The sequence below is a fragment of the Trichoplusia ni genome, chromosome 7, assembly GCF_003590095.1.
Source record: "Trichoplusia ni isolate ovarian cell line Hi5 chromosome 7, tn1, whole genome shotgun sequence".
Taxonomy (NCBI): domain Eukaryota; kingdom Metazoa; phylum Arthropoda; class Insecta; order Lepidoptera; family Noctuidae; genus Trichoplusia; species Trichoplusia ni.
In genome coordinates, this window is record NC_039484.1 from 7,246,743 (window position 1) to 7,269,168 (window position 22,426).

General features: G+C 33.1%; 1 protein-coding gene across 1 annotated transcript in view; it reads left to right on the top strand.

Annotated features, from left to right (window-relative positions):
• The window catches only part of LOC113496124 (semaphorin-2A), a 263,037-nt gene that overhangs the window by 141,714 nt on the left and 98,897 nt on the right, over positions 1–22,426 (top strand). Inside the window, exon 4 of the mRNA XM_026875248.1 lies at positions 6,575–6,725. Within this exon, the coding sequence (XP_026731049.1) occupies positions 6,611–6,725 (115 nt within the window). The 5' untranslated portion in view covers positions 6,575–6,610. The remainder of the gene's footprint in view (positions 1–6,574; positions 6,726–22,426) is intronic.

Consider the following 22,426-nt stretch of genomic DNA (forward strand, 5'->3'; position numbering starts at 1 on the left):
ACGTATATTTCTTTTAAAAAGATGATTTTTATTTAAATACAATTTTGTTTGTGCGGGTGTTTTGAAGTCAACTTTCAGCTGCACCAATAAAAGTGTGAATTCGTGCATGAAGATAACTTAATTTTCAACGGACTTTTACGCTGTGGCAACTTGCGAATTGACAGATGCACTAAAAATGCTAAGGTTATGAAAATAATAACATTCATGAATTTCTAAGTTCATCTTGATTGTAATCCAGCTTTTGTATCTCAAAATTAACATCGTGGTTAACACAAAAGATGTTTTTTTTTTAATATTGTCAATTTAATCGAAATAAATCAATCCTAGCACACAATATTTTTAAAATCGTTTAGACGCTCAAATTTTAAAGCACAAATTTATTATCTGACAATCTACTGAACACACGAACCTACAATGATTCGTTGTTGTTGCATAACCACATTGCCGTTCGGATTTCCCCAAAGGAAACAACCCACCAATATTTCTTCTCACTTACGTTGGTTTTCGCCAATATTTCATATTAATCCTTTTACGCGTTTATCAGCTTTTCCTGTATTGGTTTATCCAGTAAAATATGTTTGTGGCGAGGTTGCTCTATTATTGGCACCGATATTATATTCTGCTCCAGAAGTTTATATTGAAAACCAGTAAATTGAGATTTGTAAGTAAGATACATTTTTCATATATTATGCACATAGTACAATAGTAGTATCAATAGTGGTACAGTAGCTCTGTATCAAGTCAAACATTACATGAAAAACTTTTTTTTAAACTACTTTAGAAACAGCAAATTATCTTTTGTAAAATCCTATTCTCATATTGTTACGTATAGTAGCATTATAGAATGGAAACAGCTAAACACTTTTCTTAACACGAAACAAAGTTGACATTAAATAAAAATAATGCTACATATCTTTCACTTTTTACAAAAACAACAAACCGAAAAGTCTCACAAACTACAAACAACTGGTGGTGATAAAATCGTTATAAAAACTTGAGCCAGTATTCAAAGAGTAGCAGTGATTCAATTTTCCGTGTTGCTTGGCGCGTAGTCCGTATGTAGAAAACCACTTTGTTGCCCGCGTCAGGCCCACTGGATTTCTTTGTACAAAGGGCCACGTCGGCGCCACGTGCATCCACCCACATCGCCGCACTACCTTTGTAGATGCACCTAAACAACAAACTCGTAAACTCGGCTTAAGCTTAATTAACTGCTTCATATTTTTATGTAATAGTAACTTACTCGTATATTAACAATGCGATGCCTACCGGCGGTATTATTCCGTTCATAAAACGCAATACAGCTCTTGGGACGACGCAATTAAAATAAGACGGAGGCGAGAAGGAGCCAGCATTGTCTTCCTTATTCCCGCTCGTCTATAATTTTGATAATAGGCTAGAAAATATTCTTTTGTCTTCACCAGTCTATCTGGTTGTTAGCCGTCGTTCGATTATTTGCCAAGAATAAGGCTCTGTCGGCTATCGTTAGAGCTTCACTTTTATGACGTCAATAATTCGACAAAGGGAGTTGGCGTCCTTGCGTTTAATGGTAAATCATGAACCTGATTATCTTGAATTGTAGCCAGTATTGTTTATGTTGGTATAACTCAAGGTTTGACTGCGTCGCGTATTAACAAAAGGTGATTGATGGTATAAAGTCATTGAACGTAATGAGTAATTTGAAAAAAAATACTTGGTATTGATGACCTCCTTGGCTACACAATGGATTTATTACATTAGGAAGCAGGTATCCAAGTATTAATTATTTAACATAATATATCACTATTTAGAAAATAATATTGATAATAGTGGCGTAACTTTTTGTAATTCCTACAAAAAGGAGTCTAAATACCGTTACAATTTCCCAAACAAATTAAACAAAAAAAGGGTTTAAAATTCGTATAAAGTGCAATTCACACTGCAATAACTCGCCTCGCTTGCACCGAGTACCATGAACGTTCTAACTATAGTTAATGACCCGCCGAGGGCACAATTACATTTTTTTCACACCCCTAATAGCAATTTCACTAATTTCGTTAATCTCCAAGCGCGAAAACTTACACCCGTTGTGAGAAATTAAATTCGAACTGAGGTTTCAAATAAAACAGTGGACTAAAAGTTTTTACTTTATGAAGCAAACTTATTAAACGTTAAAAATGAAGTTAAACCGTGATTCTAAGAAAATTTTTAAAGAGTTTTGAGAGACTTCTTACCTAATATTTTGCTTTAGGTAGAAACCTTATTTAAGTTAGCTTGGTTTAAAGATTTGGTAGGTCGTCAATCATGTTTTGGCTGCGATTCAGTATAAATCATCTTTTAAAAGTAAATCAGAAGATAACAATAACCAAATTTACCGGAAACTTTTGTGTCTGAGTATCGGGCCTTTGTAATGATGAAAATAGGAGTTCTACTTTTTGCTTCAAACAAAATATTTGTTCGTACTCTCTGATTACGAAATTAATGTTTAAAGTTGGCAACTTTTCGCAATGATTGTAAAACAAAACCCGCAAATCATTTGAAAAGCGCTCTCTGCCAGGCTCAATTACTTTTTAAAAGATAGACGAGGCTTTTATAACTTTTCTAGGGTGTTTCATTAAAAATTTCCTCAAAGGGACCGGAGCTTGTCTCATTATTATATAGGATTTGAAGAGGACAAGGTGCTACGAACGACGAAACTCCGCTACAGTTTACCTAAGGCGAACGTTCAAGCTAAAACAAGTTGGTATTCATATTTAATGTTCCATTTTCGTGCCCTTTTTGCTGCGTTTTAATATTTGGTTCGTGCCAGCTGAGTTTTAGCGGCTGTTGTCATAAATCTATTAACAAAGTCCTTGTGAAGTTTTGACATTATATGACAGCTTCAGTAATTTAAATACTCCCCGAAAAAAAAACTTTCGCACCGGTAAAAAAACATCTAACATTTTTTTTGCAATCAGGATTCTTTTAATGGTTCGCTTGATTGAGTCTTGGGTTGAATAACTCTTCGTAGCATAAAGGCTATACGGTAAGGCCAAATAATTACGAACTGGCTCATGCTGGAATCTTTGATGCCTTAATCAGGTGACGACGGGTGGCCACGCCCGCTGCCGTAATTAGAATGTCTCCTTGTATAGCCAGCTCGCACCTTTAACATGCGAATGAATAACGACGACACTTAATTTGGCGCCAATGAAGCTCCGCTGTGGGATGGATAGGTTCAACGCGAATAATTATTTATTGAGAAAAAATCTGCCTTGGTTCAAATTTCTATAGATCTTGTTGGTCGAGTAATTAAAGCGGTAGAAGGTCTAACAGTAATGAGAATCTTCTTTTCGTTTATTTTCATTTTTCGACGTCAATAGAATCACTAGCAGAAGAGAATGAGAAAATAAACTCATGTGCAGAACTAAAAACCATAGCGAGATGAAATTAGAAAAGCTTGGCAAGCTTAGCCTATTGGCAATTTTATTTTCCTAACGGTATAACACAAAACCTTATTTGTTAGAGCGGGACAGTAGTATCGGTAGTCCCTTTCTCCGGTACTAATGATGCACATTGCAATTACTGCAGCTTACACAGCGCACAATTACAAACACTCATCTATTATTACGGCATTCACTATTGTACGTATTTGCTTAATTTTACTTTCAGTTTAGAGAATAAAAAGGAATATCTTAGGTTTAGAATAGGGTTTTGAAGAACTTATGTTTATAGCATCGGTTATTGAATGTCTTAATGGAATCGATATTTTCTAAAATGAAGAATATGAAAATCAATTTATTGTGAGAATAATCTCAGGCGGCCTGTCCGTTCTACTGCCAAACTGATCTCACGAACCGTGATAGCTAGATAGAGAACATTTTTCAAAATCTGTTTGTTTTCTTTCATAAGTATAGTTTTTTTAGCCAATCTCTTCACATCTCTATCACAATAATGACAAGCATTTAATCGTATTTGTTTTCTTCTCATCTTGTCGTTTTTAGATTTAATTATATTGATTATCAATGGCTACATATTATAGAAATTATCCTATGAGATATTTTGGGACAATGTGTTGATAATTAACAGAGCTTAGTGAAATGATAATGATACTGTATTTAGCAACGGAATTAAATTGTAGTTTAAGACGGAACTATTATTAGATGCTGGTTGTTATAATGAAGTGCTTAATTTGCTGTGTTTCGCATCTGTGATGCTGTTAATTGCGAGAAAGGAGGGATCTATGGAGGTATAATGGACTCCGTATAATACTAGGGAGGTATTATCTTTAATCGTGTTTGATAAAATTTAGAGTTCCATTGTGTTTCTTTGACATTGTGGGCGACGTTTTTGGTACCTTACAAAAACCAGTTCAAAAAGCAGCGTCTTATAAGGCACCAAATTTAGGTAATAACATTAGTTTCTTCTGTTGGAACATGTTCGATGGTATATACACAAATAAGACCAAAAACTTTGCTATATTATATCCTAGTAGTTTCATGAATTATATTTTAAATTTTATTAACTTAGTCAACATGGTAATATTTAAAAAAATACTAATTTTATTGTAACTGGTTCCACAAATTCACATACCTTTTTAACTTTATTTGAATGAAAAAAAAGCTATTTTTACAATCGTCAGAATAACTCATTTGAGACGATTTCGTTTGTTTAGGTCTGTATCCTAAAAAGTTAAATATTTTACTTCAAATAAAAGTCTTCCTGTTACGTAAATGAGCTAATATTGTTACGCTTAATTTGATTATGTCGGTCGTATTTTTTCAATGTTGTATATCCTAACAAAATAAAAAAAGATAAACTAGCACCATCAAGAGCTTTCATCTACAGCTGGAAACTAAAAATTAAAACAAAACACGAAACCAATCTACACCGCTGAACTATTAGAATCTACAGACGAATGACGACAACAGACGTCCACAGCATTCCGCTTACGGCGCTCAAATGAAAAATCTCTACCAAATTGATTCTCCCGAAAAACGATAGTTTGAACGAGAACGGACACTTTTCAAAAGTGGCAAACAACGTTATACATCGCCATCAATTTAACGTTGTGTGTAACTACGAAGTGATTTGTCCGGGGGTCAATTTTATAGTGCTACGTGCAATATAATACGTTGTAAACCGACCCTTGTAAGAGCAGGTTCACACTGCAAACTTGCATGAATTCTTTCAAGGTATGTATAAATACCAGTCACACGCATACCTTTCCTAGGCTCATAACTACGTTATTAATATCCTGAAGAAGTCGCATATCAGATTTACGAGCATGTATACCATTGGAAAAGGTGCAGTGTGTAACACCCTTTAATATGAGTTTTTATTGCTCATGCAAGAGATTCCAATTGAGATAATAAAAATGCTGTTTTTGTCAGCGGTTGCGCTTGTCGTTTATTCTGTATTTTAATTAAATATTGACTGGGAATGAAGTGCTGTAAAAAGACGAATGAAATATTGTGAAACTAGCTTTTGTCCAAGGTTCTGCCTGCGTAGATATCTGTTATTGAGGTAAATGGTAGCCTGTTTAAAAACTAATTTCTATAAATAGAAATAAACTCTTTACAAGGGTAACTGTAAGATGCATGGATAGCCGACTGGTTGAGGTGCAAACCCATTGTGCGCGACGTGTCGCGGGTTCGATCGCCGCGTAGGACAAGCATTTGTGTGATCCACGAATGCTTGTTCTGAGTCTGGGTGTCTTAGTGCATGTGAGTTGTATGTTTGTAAACCCCCCGCGATACAAGGATTAAATACCTTAGCGCGGGAGCCGTTTAAAAAAAAAGATTATTTTAATACTGTTGATGATAATATACTTTTTCCCCGAACAAGATCAATAATGCACTAACATAGTAACTCACTGACTTTGAAATTAATAAAAAAAAACATCTATACTTATTCAATATTTTCATCGTCCTATTACGCACAGAGAATGTCGATAAAAAGATGAAAAACGTATAAAGAATTCAATCGTGTTTCCATAGCAACCACACTGAAATTGATTTGGCTCTCGACTGACAATAAAGGTTAACGCAAAATCCTGTAATAAATCCGCAAAGATATAAAACTCCATCTAGGTTTATAACAATTTTAATCCACCTTACAAACTTTGTCGTTGAAGAATAAACACCGGGTAGCATTTTATAAAAAAGAATCCTCTTTCCTTTGGCGCGTTATCTTTCGAATCGTACAATATTCAGATGGAGTAGGATTTGTGAGTTTAACTTTTTCCAGTTATTATTCATAAATGCAAAGGCGCTAGATATTAGGCGAACTCACTTCAGAAGTTGAAGGATTGGATTTGCGAGTTGGATTGAATCTTGTCAATATTACGTTGAACTGTGGCTGATACTGATTCTGATGCTAAAATGTTTTATTTCCATGCCTATTCGTTGCCACGGCTTATTCAAATCGACTTGTCGGAATATCTAATTTTGCTCCTAGAAATCTATGAAGTGTTTAATCTGGAGATTGTTTTGAAATAAATGTTTGATGAAATAATCAGAATAACTTTGTTATGATACTAGTTTAAGCAGATTCTCTTGCGTTTATTGTTTTGAGTGGATTTAATAATAATTGATAATATATTTTTTTGTTACAGAAAACGCCTGCGATGAAGAAAATACATTGAAATCGGATGAAGATGGATGACTTGCTGCACTTGACACGAAGCGCCATGGCTCTGCTGTGGATCCTAATAGGATTAGGGGCCGTCCACGCCGTGAAAGTTGTCATCGAACCATTACCCAAAGGTAAGCCAATTTACATAATAATAGGAGACTTCAATCTTGCGTTGGTGTGGACATTAAATAAAATAATGTCAAAAAAAACTGAAAGAATCTACTCTACTTCGAAAAAAAAGTGATTAAGACTTCGAAAGATAATTTTGTACGAAATATTTTAAACACAACGTATCTAATTTTGTAAACTGAAACGGTTGAAATACAAATAAAAACAAAGGAGGTGCTAAACTGTCGCTCACAGAGGGTAAACAGAATCGAGCAGCCGCTCTTAATTTCGTTTTTTTTTCACTTTAAGTCATGAACTGTCTCTCCCCAAAATCGTTCCCCCAGATGTTAGTACGACCGACTTCTCTTTAGTTTCGTTTAATTTCCTATCTCTCTTATCGTGACGTTTATTAAGGACTTGCTCACTCACACCGGCCGATCCAACCTACTTTTGTCCGAAAGCACTAATAACCATTTGGAATTAATTTTTATTCGTAGCTCTTCGCTGTCTATTTTCGGACTCTGCCGTTGCGACGCTTTATTGTTTTCGCATTAATTTACAGTCCACAGCTGCGGGTAACGCGGATTTCTAAGGAGTTTTTATCTGTGCCTTCAGTATTATTTCTTTTGAAAGTAAGAGCTCCTATTAATATTAATTAAAAGTTTGAATAATTGAATGGATTCGGAATTGTTCCTTGTTGTTGGGGTTTCACTGACAGTAAATCACAGCAATAATTAAAACTTGAGAGATCCAGTTCATTATTCAGTGTTTGTAAATGACAGCTTTTTTCACCCTAAATTATGGACACCTAAACAAAAAATTATGCATGTTGTTTGACGTTTTGTTTGGAAAAAGTTTCCTGGAAACAAAACAAGTTTATTAAGTGCAGTCTTAGCATTATTTAAAAGAAATAAATAGCATGTAATCAAGTAAATAATTAAAGCAACCTATAAACAACTCGGAAAGCAAGTCACGAAACGAAGGTACAATTAAGAGCTCGCAGTCGGCATATAAAACACGAAGACGCATTCTTTTTGCTGTTTCAGGTAATTACTGTTGTAAAAAAACCTGGCACATAAAATTCTTTATTGATTCACACAAACGAACAATACATCTATGTGTGCAAGTTAAACTATGGTGTTTTATGGGCAATGTGCTTGTGTGCGTTCCGCTGCGTTTCCACTGCAACCCATGAGGAATTTAGCGTCATTTGTTTTTCTTAACGTATCTAATGAGTGCCAGTACCGTCAAGCAGTCAAATTAAAAAACGTGAATCTGCGTTTGAATGCGTTGTACCGCAATTTCGTCTTTTTTTTTAGTTTCATATAGGTGACAAGCCATTCTTCTTCACACTTTACTTTTTTGGCTACACATTTGACTGTAATTGGCATATTCAGTGGCAATTGGAAATAATTTCCATCGCATTACACTATCACGGATCATCACAAGCTGATTTATTTCTTTGCATTATACATTACACTCATTTGACTAAAATGAAAAAAAGCTACGTGTATCTATTATCTAGACTATTTCTAAACTTCACTTTTATTATTGCACGTAATACGAGCATTTACCAGGGACCCTTTACCAATGCTTTATGAAAGAACAGATAGTATGTACGGCCTAAGATAGCCCACTTCTGTAAATTGTGGAAATAACACCAAATTGGATTAAATCGTTTCCTTCACCAACAATCACATCTGCCTTTTAACACACATTTTACTTATTAATACTTTAACATACTTTAACAAACTTTAACTGTTCAAGTCAAATTACCTATATTGCAGTATGAGAGGTTTCAATTGTCTTCCATACTGTATAGGTCTCACAGAGGCCCCCAAAACGAATCAACTACGCCCAATTTCCAGCTTGGAACCGCAGTGTGTGTGGTCCAAGAGTGTCTGCGGTTTTACCTGTAATGTTTTATTTTGTATGATAATATATTCAATTGCATAGTGACAAGTTCTGTTTAGTTCTTTACAATACTGGTTGGTTCGAATTTACTTTACAACTTTTTTTTTTTATATGGCTACAAGCATTTGGTCATGCTTACTAAAACACACTTTAGTAATCAAAATTATGTGAAAAAAATGTTATCATCATTAATTTATTTACTCCTTGAAAGTTATTTCTTATATCAAGGGCAAAAAATAAATATTAAAAGTAACATCGTCTAACCATCTTTTATTAATCTCTTGAAGACTTGTAAATGAGTCATCTATTTTTAAACTCTATTTCATAAATTTAAACCGAGTTAATCGGAAAAGATGTCTTTAACCTGACCTTGAGAGAGTTGCCTTTATCGAGTGAAAAAATAGGGTTGTAACAGTTTAGAGAGCACGTTTTAATAGACTAATTTAATTAATAAGAGATTTTACTATTTTTTGCATATTTGCCGAGATAAGGCTTTAAAATTACAATATTATAAAATGACAATAATCGTAGTTTTCAAGTACCTTACCATATTTTTAACGTATGTGTATGATACCGCATTCGTATTTTCAATTTTACCTTTGTTCGTAACCTTAATAAAAAATAAAAATAGCCTTACTGACTGACACCAAAACATATTCGACAAGACATACTCTTAAACATCTCTATTTTTAGGAGAAGCATTTAATACCAAAGTGAAACTGACGTCTGCTGCACGGTGCAGGCACCCCGCAGTGCCGGCTGATATCCGTATACTGAGCGTTATATTAGAACTCTTTGGCCAGACGACTTGTGCTTAAAAATATATGAAGTTGTTCCCCTTGTGGTGACGTCAAAGACTCTTAAACTGGCGGTATTAAAATTATATTCACTTTTGTTTAGATGTTATAGTGTCGAATGTTTTATATTTTTTAACTTGGTTTTACACTACGTGAAAGTGAAAGAGTGACCTTTGAGAAAAATATTTTTGTAGACTAGATTAAAACGCATAATCAACAAAACTTCATTTAAATTGTCAAAGCAATGCTGCAATGTTCTATCTTTAAACGAATGAAAATCGCATTCGCAATCTCATAACAACGTTCCAACAGCATCACACAAACGCATTACTTGACACATGACCCAAATCAGCGTAAAGCAGTTCGAATCCATCAACATGATGCATCGCTGTCTAACCAACATGAACTTGTCCCAAACATGATGTCTGCCGCCTGCAGGCATAGATCTACGGTTGCCAATTAAAAGTATAGATGGCAACATGCTGGCGACGAATGGCCGGACTCATACAAACACGAAACAGCGTTTTATGCTGTCCGCATCCGAATTACGTACAGGGTGTTATATGTTACTGCTTTTGAATGCTGTTTTTGTGTGCGGATTTCAGCTTGGTTTTTTACCATGAAAAATGGTTTCAATAATAAATATTAGATGTTTTGTTAAAGCAGATATTTTTTAAATCAATAAACACTAAAATTAAATTTTCTGTCAAGTATCTACAGATTAAATAAACAATTTTAGTAGGAACTTAGATTTTTTGTGATTGTCAACCCTAAATTTAAATCGGATTTGTGTTTAAAGGGTTCGGTAACGGAATGGAAATTAAAAACGTTACTCTGTGGGGACTTATTATCATATTTTTATATCCAATCTTTCAAGATTTTGGCTATCAGATTTTTTACGAGTTTTAAATAAAGAAACCAAGAAACTGATGGTGTAAAAATATTTCGATGAATTTTAATTAATTTTAAGTGTAAAAAGATACTTATAAAATCACTTTCCTTTCAGATAAGACATAATAATAATCAGCCTATACTGTAGGTAGTTTACAGACAAATATCACAGTCACGGTCGCCTAGACCCCAACAAATACCTAGCGGCTATAGAAATTTAATATTAATGTTCTCATCTTATTAAGCGCATTTCGCTTTTCAAAATTAAAATACCTATACTTCTAAAATTTAACAGTCGTTTATTTTTAATACGCGTATGGTAATAGGCACAAAGATAACTCTACGCACTTTTAATTCATTCCCAATCTTCGTGCCAATAATAGGATCGTTTTTAATTTGTTACACTATGAATACTAAATTAAAAATCGGACGATAAAACAAAATTCCGTACGACCAACGGAACCTCAAGAAATCTGTTACTAACTCGTGAACTTTAAGGAAAAAATCCAATCAATGTTATTTGCGTATTTAATACTTAAAACGAAAGTCAATCTCAAAAGAGCGATAGCGACCCTTCTCTATCAATTATCGCCATAGCTTTTAGACAGCAAAAAATCTGAATAAAACGTTAATTTTTCATTACTTAGCATTATTAAATTATTCTCGGCTCTTTTCTTTCTGCTATCATAAAACGTAAATCTAACAAAGATTCTGTGGGGCTTTTACTTAACTTTTACGACAATGCCTGAGTTTAACAGTTAGGTTTAATTACATTTGTACTGTTCGGGGTAATTTCATGGTTCGCTTTCACATTTTGCTTACATTGTTTTAGCATGATATTGAGTGTTCGTAAAAGATATGACCACTTCTCTGTGCCTTCATTGGGACATGTATGAATACAATGTTGGCTCTGAATAGTTTTGAAAGACTACCACAATTTAATGTTTAGTTCTGAACTTTAGCAATTACTAAATTTATTGGATATTTTGTCTCGTATTATCGTTTTATGCGGTTAGTAGTTTAGTATTTTGGTAGACATACAAATTATCACTGTGTATTAAAAACCGTTTATGTTTATGTACTCATTTAACAGTTCATATAAAAAGACTTATCAGCGCCTGAATATACTTCTTTGATTTCTGCGCGTAGGTAAAAATACTTTCGAGTTATAAAAATGGATAGTCGCCTCAGTTACCTGAGTATCCAATTTTATTAATATATGCGTGAAAGCTAACAAACACAGTCACAGTTACTTACCCTACTTTGAAATATACACAGGTTTTATTTAGAAACACTCTGTTTTTTGTTTACCGAGGGTCCCCCTGGATGGGGGCGATTTGTGACACTAAAACAAATGACGCGCGCCCATGCTCGATTGACGACAGTGACATGACCAAAACTGCAGTAACTAACTGCCTGATAAATGTACTGTGTTATTTTCTAACAATAAAACTGGCCGTTTATTAAAAAAAAAGGTAAATACGGTAAAACAAATGCGGTGTAAAAAATGCATTAATACTTTTTTATGAAAGTTTGTTCCGTCGTCTAACAATGTTCTTAGCAAGGAGGTTGAATTAATTAATGCTGATGGAATGCACATTCAAGTGTACTTAACCTACTGCGCTTCTTACATAATTATTGTGTGTTCAGTGAACGGGTGAGAATCGTTTCTTTATTTCATTACAATCTATTACAGTGTAGTTTTATCCGTTTAAAATATTAAGAGTATTTGAAGAGAGTATGAAATACTAAAGACGATAACTTGAAAATCTGCGAAATTCAGTTTGAAGCAGCTGGCGTTCAAGAGCTAATTACAACTTAATACACTAACTACAAAATTCCTCAACTAATCCCATAATTGTAATGCTTATCGTACATGTTAAGTTTTAAGAGAACAACATCTGTTACAGATCCCACGCTAGTTGAAGGAACAACTAAGATAATGGGTAATAACAGATCTCTGCCTGTAGGCAAAATCATAATTTCATTTTATACTAGGCATTATACTAATTTTAACTTAATATTTACGTCTATTTTTTTTTATTTAAAGTATTTATAACCTTCATATTTATTACTGGCCGAAAAAAATGCGGTGAAGGGAGGCGTAAAGATAAGAAAACAATTCTTCTTCTAAATTCAAAACGCAAATAAAAAACACAATTTATTTTTTAGTTAATATACTTAGTGACGAGAAACGTTTTATCATTTCGGCCAGTGACGTCATAGTCCGATAACATGGTTTAGTCGGAAGGAGTAATGTTCTTGAGGAAATGAAGGTCCAAATCTTCACAAACAGCTCCCAAGGGTAGCTAGCCGAGATGATTAACGTCCTTTACACGAGTAACTGTTGTCTGTCGTACAATAACAACTAAATAGCTTCACTTATTTGTTGTTAACGTTTACGCGAGTTAATAAGACAAGATTAGTTATGTTTTTACGTGATTATTGTGGTGTTAGAAAGCTTGTTGTTGAGAAAATGTGCCGAAAAACATTATTTCGTTTATACAGTTTTATTTATAGCAACCCTCATCGAATAATAATAAAAAAAAATTTAAAGTGTTGTCGCAAAGGGCTAACTTTTTGGAGTAGAAAATATTTAAAAAAGTATCATTGCGATCATTAAATTTTATAAAAATATAAAGTTACATTGGCACGTTATCGAAACACAATAAACGCGTGCTCGTCTACATAAATTTCAAAGCGCTCTGTGTTTGTTTTTACATAAACAAAGGTCGACATAAACGAATTTGAATACATTTAACTCAAAAATAGAGACTGCAGTATTAAAAAAAATGTTTTCAATAGGTACATACAGTTATAGAATAAATATGTATATTAAACCATCTAACGCGATTGAAGGTTCAAAGAGCTTCAAAATAAATCACTGTCAAACTTCAAAACGATGAGATAAAAAGGCATCTAAAACAATACGAAAAGATCTCATTTCAACCCCAAATACGTTTCCGATATTCAATAAAATGGTTCAAACGGGATCACATAAACTCTCATCGGTATAGCGCTCCACATATATCGTTTAAATATCGATATGCAAAAAGGTTTTATCTTAACATCGAGAAGTTTATGAAACGGCCTCTGCACTATAAGTTGTTTGATTCGATTATTTTGTGTTTATATTTGATATCGATTTCTATCGATTATATCGTATTTCTTTTTAATGGCTTATTTTAGTGAGGTATAAATATTGACATTAAGTTTAAACTTGTAAATAAAATGTTTGTTTTAATACTTAAAAGTTAATGATTGTTTTATAGTCGTATCAATTTCAAAAAGTTAGCTTTAATATAAATAAAAATGATTTTATTTAATTTTCACGCGATCCGAATTTCAGACGAAATATAATCCACATAACGTTGTCAATCTCAAATAAACTAATACCGCCGATTACTGAATGTCTGCCTATTTCAAAGCATAAAATTTTATTACTATAATATAATTTAATAAATGTATAACTAGAGATATTTTTTTGGTTTTTTAAAATGAGAATTAGTTTAATAAATTATTTTATATGGATAAATCGCGCAATGTAGCGCAAAGACATACAAATAAAGAAAAGACTCATGATAAAAATATTTTTAATCTGATTTTCTTATTATTTTTTATGTATAACGAAATTTTTATCAACAACATAGTATAAGAAATCGTCGAAAAGAAATTTTTAAAAGACTTTTGTAGACTTAAGAAAGGACACCTTGACACCTTGGAGAAACTTATGGACATAACTTAAATGTCAGCAAAATGCGTTATTGAAACAAAATATCTTGTTCAAAATAATCAGGATGAAAAAACAACCTGACATTGTGTGTTTTGCTAACTATTACTACAAATAAATGTCACGACACAAAATGACGTGTTCTTATTTCTGTCCCTGCGGTCTTTATTCTATCATAAGGTCAACTTAGTTAAACCTCCTTCGATTCTAGGTAACGCCAAGTCAAATAACAAATATGATATGGCAACTGATACAATTATATCGGCAGTACTGGGTCAGCATAGGAAATAAGATTAAGTTCTCGAGAAAATATAGTATATTATACATATATCCAGTAGCTACTATGTACGATTTCCGATACTCGATATTTTCCCTGTTTCATGTAATATTATCACGTTGTTAGTGAAGACTTATGAAATGTACTTTGGATGATTTTTTTGTGTCTCGTATTCGTGAAATAGGATATAATAGTATTATTATGAGCTCTGAGCGTCTTATGTTTTTTTGAAGTATACTTAAGAGTTTTAGCATGTTATTTTTCCTTGTTTTATTTTTGTAATCGCATTACTTGGTATTCGCAACGCAAATGTCTCAGGGCGACAATTCATTCTAGCCTATTATTATGAGCTGTTACTGTTGATATACCCATATAAAAGTAAATTTTTCTTCAACCAAATAATTGTACAAATATTTACAATTACATGATTAATATATTAATATATATGATTAATAGATAAAGATAAATAACAGTAGCTTTTCTCATATAGTTCTCATTTCATATGGAGTTTAAAATAATCTACTAGCATATAATTATACCTCATTGCCAAATTAACAGATTGATACACTGATTGATCAGCATCAATCAGGAGCATTGTTTGCTCTAAAACTGTTCATTCTGCAAAATTGGCCGCGGTAATAGGGGCGCATACTGTTGGTATTTACGATCACGTAAATCAATAGTGGTCTCTGTCCACATTAGGCGATTTATTCGATTTGCGGGTTTACCTCGGAGGGCCACTGGGGGCACAGGGGGCACACCGGCATCTCCTAACGTATTCTAGACAACGCCACCTGCCCGTTCAATATCATTCGCAACGTAGCCGTCTGTGTGGAAAAAGGAGCCGATTACCCTTGTTTACGCACAAAATAAAGTTTTCTTCTCATTGGCTCAGAGATAAAGCAGCGCAGAGATTAAATTCGGGCCGTGTTTGCAGTGAGACCCGCGCGCCCCATGTAAACGACCCTAGGTAAGGAGACAAAATATCATTTGGCATAGCGTAATGGCCTCCGAAGAAAGGTTACTTTACGACTTCTTATTTGGCGTCTTGTAATGAGTTTCGTAACGAGAGGGGCCGCTACAAATGCTGTCCGCTTTGATTTTTAAATGATTTTAAATGTAAGCAACGATTTTTATTTTTAAGCTTTGCAAACAGTTGTAGGCACCCCCCGTGTTCCGTAATAACACTGAATAGTAATAGGTACGAGCAAATGCGATAAGTAAAGAATCTTGTTAATTACTTTCACTCCAGCGTTCTGTTTTCGAACATCAAAAATACATTAACGAGTAGTATTTTTAAAAGATTTTAATTATTGGTACATTAAAATAGAATCAAATATCGATTGATCTATTTAAAAAAGGCTGTCAAACTTTTTGGTTTTGCCAACATCTTTTTAATCTGCAAATGTACCTAACAACCCTATGTGTAGGTATGTCTGAATACAGCTCTTACCGCCAATGATGTGGAATGACGTCTTATGTTATTTAATTACTTATTATTTTTCGGGTTTGATTTATGACATTGCCACGGTATTAAAACATTAAAAAAAGATTATCGGTATTAAATCATTAGTACCGATTAAATTATTTTTAACATTGTCTATGCATACTAAGTATTTTTTTAAAAGAACCAACAAACCAGCAAAAAAGTTAGTGTTTGGTATGCTCATACGTGTGTAAAACACATATAAAACTGTGGAACTTTTTCTAAAATACATTGCAGCTCAGTTTATTCCTGTGTAGTAGGCATGTGACAGTGAGAAGGAGAGCAAAAGCTCTTTACACTATAGAACCAGTTCGAAATGCTCCAGTAATCCTGTCACTTTGAATTTGGTTTCAAGTCGGCACCCACGTTACCTATTTTAACGTTCCAAATACTTTGTCTTGTTCATGGAAAAGTCAAAGACAATAGTTTTTTTGCCGTTTTTATGTGTTACTCCAAGGAAATCGGTACATTTAGACGAAATAATAAAGGAAAAGATTTGTTAGGTGTCTATGAGTTAAATGCAAAGAAATTATTTGAGAGTATTTTGAATGAGTACAAAAAAAACTTAATTTAAACTATATCTATGTGTGAATTTAGGACCGTTATTTAATTACTTTTTTAGATAGTTATGTACAAAAACAAATAACAATAACGTGTTATTCCGTTTATAATCCCAAATAACAACGTTTACAACAAAAAATCTAAAAGCTTACATCAAAACACGGCACGTATAGACGAGCGCTCTCACGATATGATCCCACGTCTCTCCAGGGACCCCGACCCTAATTGGACGTGGTCAGCCTCCGGAATCAGACGTCGATTATTTAATCTATGATACCACATCTTATTCAACTTTTATATCGGCTTGCACAAATTGCCGAGCGATTTGCTGAATTGTTTTCGTTTCTGTTTTTATCGTTGTTTAATTTTACGCAATTAAGAATTAAAATTAAAATCAAATCTGACCAGTTTCATGATTGTGTTTTGTTTTATTTTACATTGTGAGTTAAGTATACTTTTGATTAAGTAGGTTCTATGTTAATCTACGTAAAGAATAGACTAAGTGCATTTATATAAAAAATAACGTGTTCTTTTCTCAACGATGTCGTTAAAATAGACTGAGGCATCATAAAACTTAAATGGAATCACTCAAGTTAAATAATGTCTAAGTCAACTTTGAACCATAAAACATGGATATGCATAAAACCTTTAGCAATAAAATCTTTTTTATAACATAAAGTCATTCACCGAAAACAATTTTCTTTAAAACAGATAGCTTCAATACAGTTAAGTGCTATAAGTATTTAATTTACTCGTTATATTCAAGTAGTATCATGAGTAAAATTAAGAACAAAGATGATGAACTGAACTGATGAACTAGCTGTTGCGCAGAAAGACAAAAGTATTTAGTCCGAAAACTAAAAAAACTTTCAATACAAAAATAAGTATGTACCATAAACGAAGAAACACAAAGATCCAAAAATACATATATGTGTATTTTAAGAATCAATATCCAAAACTCGTTGAACCACTAGTCCTGTACAGATTTGACCAGCTGCAAACAATCTCAGCTGTGTAGCACCGGTAGCTTACTGAGGGCAACGGAGCGACGTGAGTGGTTTCAAGATACCTTATCTTCGATCTAAGCTATTAAGGAGCCGACAGCCCGCAGCCCTGCCAATATTGTCAGCCAATATCTGTTGCACTGCTAGTGTGGGCAAATATTTGGGATCATAAATATGTTGTGGGAAGTGTTCGGAGACAAGGTTTTTGTATGAGATTTATGACAAAGAATTTTACGCGGATTTATTTTAACATAAGTTGTAGTACTTTGACTGACAAATAAATGTATTTAAATTAATTAATACAATAGTTATGACGCCTTTTTGTTCATAACTAATTTCCAGTACGAAATCCGAAAATTATTTTCATATCAAAAATGTTTTATTATATGAAGGACGCAAAACAGTTTTCCAAAATCTATCCACTTAACCAGCACGGCGGCTAGTCGTCATATCGTACGTGCACCGTATTTTACCAATTGCAAACAATTTGAGTTCGTGGTGAGCAACGGGCAACTCTCGAGCGCCGAGCCAACGTGAGTGAATTCAAGATTGTGTATCTTCGATTAGAGCTATTTGGCACCTTTGGACTTATGTCTCTTTGAAATTTAATGAAAGTAACAGAGATTAAATTCTTCAATATTTAAATGTTTTACTTCCAGCAGCTGACCGCAATAAACGCGTTTATGAATGAAACACACACACAGAATAAGCTCTAAAACAGGTGTTTGTTTCTTTGTATTTTCTTTTGTCATAATTAATTTTAGAATTATTTTTATTCAATTATTTGTTATGCAATGAGCAATCACAAAAAAAGAAAACGTAATAAACAAATTAAACATCAAAGCAAACTTTTCAGGCGCACAGGTAAAATATCCAACAATAAACAACAGTTTCCAGTTCCCGTTCATCCAAAATAGTTTCGGTAAAGACGGCTTTACGAGAATAACATAAACAGTCTGAACGTTCGATTAACAATGAATAAGCAATGCAACTAACAGCCAATTGTTCCAGAATAACTTGAAGTGAATTGTGGCATTGGATTAACTAGTCAGCGCGACCCGACTGAACTTCGTCTGCCTGAGATCATTCCCTATAATATTCAATTTAACTTTGACACTTCACCCGTCCAACAAAACCACTGTCAGCTTTTTGTTTAAGGATATCATTTCTCACTTCTCAGATTAATTATAATTTGTGACAGAATAATAATTTTACTTATAAAGTACGTTATGTCAGCCGCTGTTTTAAGGCCTGCAGGCTCGTCAACAAAGTTTTGGAAATGTGAAGACGAGTTTGGAAGAGGCTCTCTTGAAGGATACTGAAATTAAATTAATGATTTACGAATAAATACTTATTTTATTGTAAAAACTTGCTGTTGCTCTTGTCTTTGCACGCTTGGATGTATGTCATAGCTGCCTATATTTACCCCCTTAAAACTGATAAGCCCTATTCAAGGTGACATCTACCTCCATGGCAATTTCATCAAAATAGGTCCCTCCATTTGGGCGTGAAGAGGTAACAAACTCTCACACATACAAAAACCTTTCGCATTTATACTTATCATTATTCAGGGATTTTCATTAAAATAGACCGTTCTATTTAAATTTAAAATCTCTTTTCTCTGTCTACTACTGTCGCTTGAAACAGCGTTCTACCCAAATCAGATGAGTGCTCATAATAAAAGCTTTTGTAGACTGAAAGACAGCCTAAGGCCTAACTCCAACGCAATTCACGAATTCCCTCTAAAATACCTATTATGTATTTCAGACGAGACTAATCATAAAGTTATCCGTAGTTACGAACATCGTATAAGTTCGGTAACAATTTCCAAAAGTGGTAACTAAGTTCCCTTTGAATAGAAAGACAAGTCAAATAGATTATCGAATCCTTACGTACGATTAACCCTCTAGACGATTTGTATTCATCGATATTGAAATTGGCCATGAATTTTAAATAATATCGTTTTGAGTTTCTATTTTATGAAGTACTTACTATACGGTTTAAGTACGATGTTTTTATAGTTTTATTAAAAAGGCCGTTTTTTTTCTTGATATGAGATAATAAGCGAAGTGTGTGGCGACATGCATTTTGGACAAGCGTCGTGATTATGACTTTCCAGTTGTATTTATTGAGCGATTCGTCAGTTTTTTGCTGAAAGATATACAACTTGAAAAGAGCTCAGGAATATGTAACATTTTATATATTAAAAACTCCTATAGTGTCAATGGCAGCTGATCGCGTCGGTTCATGATAAAACTTCGATGGGTCCGAAATTAGTGGGGCGCACTTAATTAATAAGCGTAAGTAAGCCGTATCATTTAAAAAATGAGTACTCTATCTAAACTAGGAGTATTAATACTTAATATATACAGAAATATCTTTAAACATTCTAATATGATAACGTTTTATTTGCACAACTCTTTCTTAATTAAAAATTGTTCTCATATTCATCTTAACTTAAGTAAATTGAAAAATATTAATTACTCCGTAGTTCATTTTAATTCTAATCTGGATAAAAGTATCGTATAATATTCACAAAGTCCAGAAATTAATTAAGCATGCAGAAAGAACAATTTTATTTCTTCTAAACTTAAAAGCTTACCTCTTTCTTTATCCTTTGACCACCGTGTAGTGTATCTGACAGGCAATTTTCTACAATATTATAATGTGTTTATTCTACTTTATAATTGTTAGAAATTGTATCGTTTTATTTCCAACCTGTCATTAAATTATTAAAGTATAGTACTGGGCTTGAATTTGCCCTCATTAGAGGAATAAATATCGTTAGACGTTCCTGTTTACCCCTTTATTTGAAAAAGGGCTTTATTTATAGTAAATTAAGTTTAAAATTAATATTTTCAAACAGTACTCGAATCAGTACCTATACGAATAATATAACTAGAAGATTCCGATATTGTTGACATAGAAGTTTAAATTTACATTGTTACAATTTGGAAATATCGAACTACATTGTTTTGACAGACACTTAATTACAATATTATTCTAAGAATTGAAATAATTATGAAGTCAACAAGATCTTTTGATTCTTCTAACGCTCTTGAATTGACATTAAACGTCATGAAAGACCTTACTTATACTGATTACTTTCATTGGGCTCCAATAACTTGATTGGCACCAACTTTTCTTTGTTATGTTCAGAAGGCAGCTGCAAAGTTTTATTATTATAATTTTCTGTTTGAGCTAAGAAATTGGTTACTGATTTATTAAAGCTATAAATATAATTGAAGCTACATAACCATTTTTAATTTTTAACTTGATCATTACAAAAAGCGTGTTGCCTGTTGATTTGTCGTTATTTTATAAAATTAACGAAAACACATATTATATTATAGTGACCTTTGGTACTCTTCGGTCGAGTTCGATATTCAGGTGTTGCTTATAACGCCCAGCTATCAATGAAAAGTACTCCAACATTTTTTGGTAAATCAAAAACAAATGTTTTTGGCTTTTTGGAAACGTTCATATGACTGTAGTTACGCTATTAATCATACTTAACATATCTTATTCTTGGTCATAAGTCACGCTAAAATAGAACTAAATGTTATGGTCTAAACAGATTAATTACCTGAATACCTCATTTCAAAATGTTCCGTTGTATTAGGATTTCTTTTCCCCTTAAATCGTGAGACGAATAAAGGTAATTACAGGTGGGGAGGAAACTCCATCCATACTCGCATACTTCTAAGCATAGCCTAGTTAGTGATGTGCTCAGCCCAATTAACCATATTAAGGACTGAGAGCTCTTGCCTGCTAATAGCCGCATATATTCTGTTATTCCAGCAAAAAGGCGTTAGTGGAATAATTTACGTCAACGATTTTCTTTTTGATAGTAAGTGTGGTGATGTTAAAGATATTTATAAGTCATGTGGGTACGAATGTAGAAAGGGACAAAAATTTTTAATAGAACAATTTTTTTTAATATGTTTAGTTATTGATATTATCATCATTGCGCTTATTTTTGTTCTATATTTTTATAAATCCTTATTTAGTATTTTTTTTACTTTCGCGTACATTTTTTACTTCCCCCAGTCGTCCCTACTTTTACTGAATAATATACTAGAAATGACTACTATTATGACCTCATAAAAAATAAGAAAATATTGAAAGTACTAAACGTATCTTTCGGTAAGTTACGTAATAAAAATCCGTGTAGGTATATTATCCATGTAGGTTTTAAATCGGTTGAGATTGATTGAGATTTATTTTGATTTTCTGCCACAAGTAGACCTTAGTGTCAAAATATAGGTACAGGGAAATGTGACACATATTTTTGACAGTTCTGTATTGAGAGATACTGTTTTGCTTCTTTTTAAGTAAAATAAACCAAGAAGACAAATCGCCAATAACTAATTTGCATAAAATTAAAATTCAAAAAACTATTTAAATTTTTTTAATTAATTGTTCACGTATAAAGAATAATCAATTTTACTAAGAACCATATAAATTAAGATAAAAGATTTACTCTCCTTAAAATCTTTTGGTATTCGTAACAAATAGACTGAGTAGAGTGGTCTGGTCTGTAAATACAGACTCGAGTATAGAATAAGATAACGCGGTCAAACATTACGTGAGCAGGTTTAGTTCTCATGTCCTTTACCAAGACGAAGATTGCGGTTTCAATTTATGTAGTTGGTAAATAAGATATTTATTTACATCGTGCAGATATTGGTTAACCTGTGGTGATTACTACTTCAATCCAAATTACAAATCGCCCTATAATTTTAGACAAAGTAGGTACAATTTGAAGAATCTAAATCCAGGAAAAGTCTTTACTTCATCTTTAGCTTATTGTCATAGAAGAGAAGAACCAAGAAAATAAAATAAAAAGGGGCTTCAAAATCACGTATCCGTCGCTACTTTACCATTTAAAAATATCGAAACAGTAAAAAGCTTACGGCATTTCACCATTAAAAAATTCTTGGACGTCATTATTCCTTCAATATAAAAAAGAGTTCAGGAGCCTTTTCCCCACAAAAAAACTAAAAAAAAAAACTTACAATGTACAAAAATGCAGGAGCAACCTACGCACCTGAGTAAGATCGA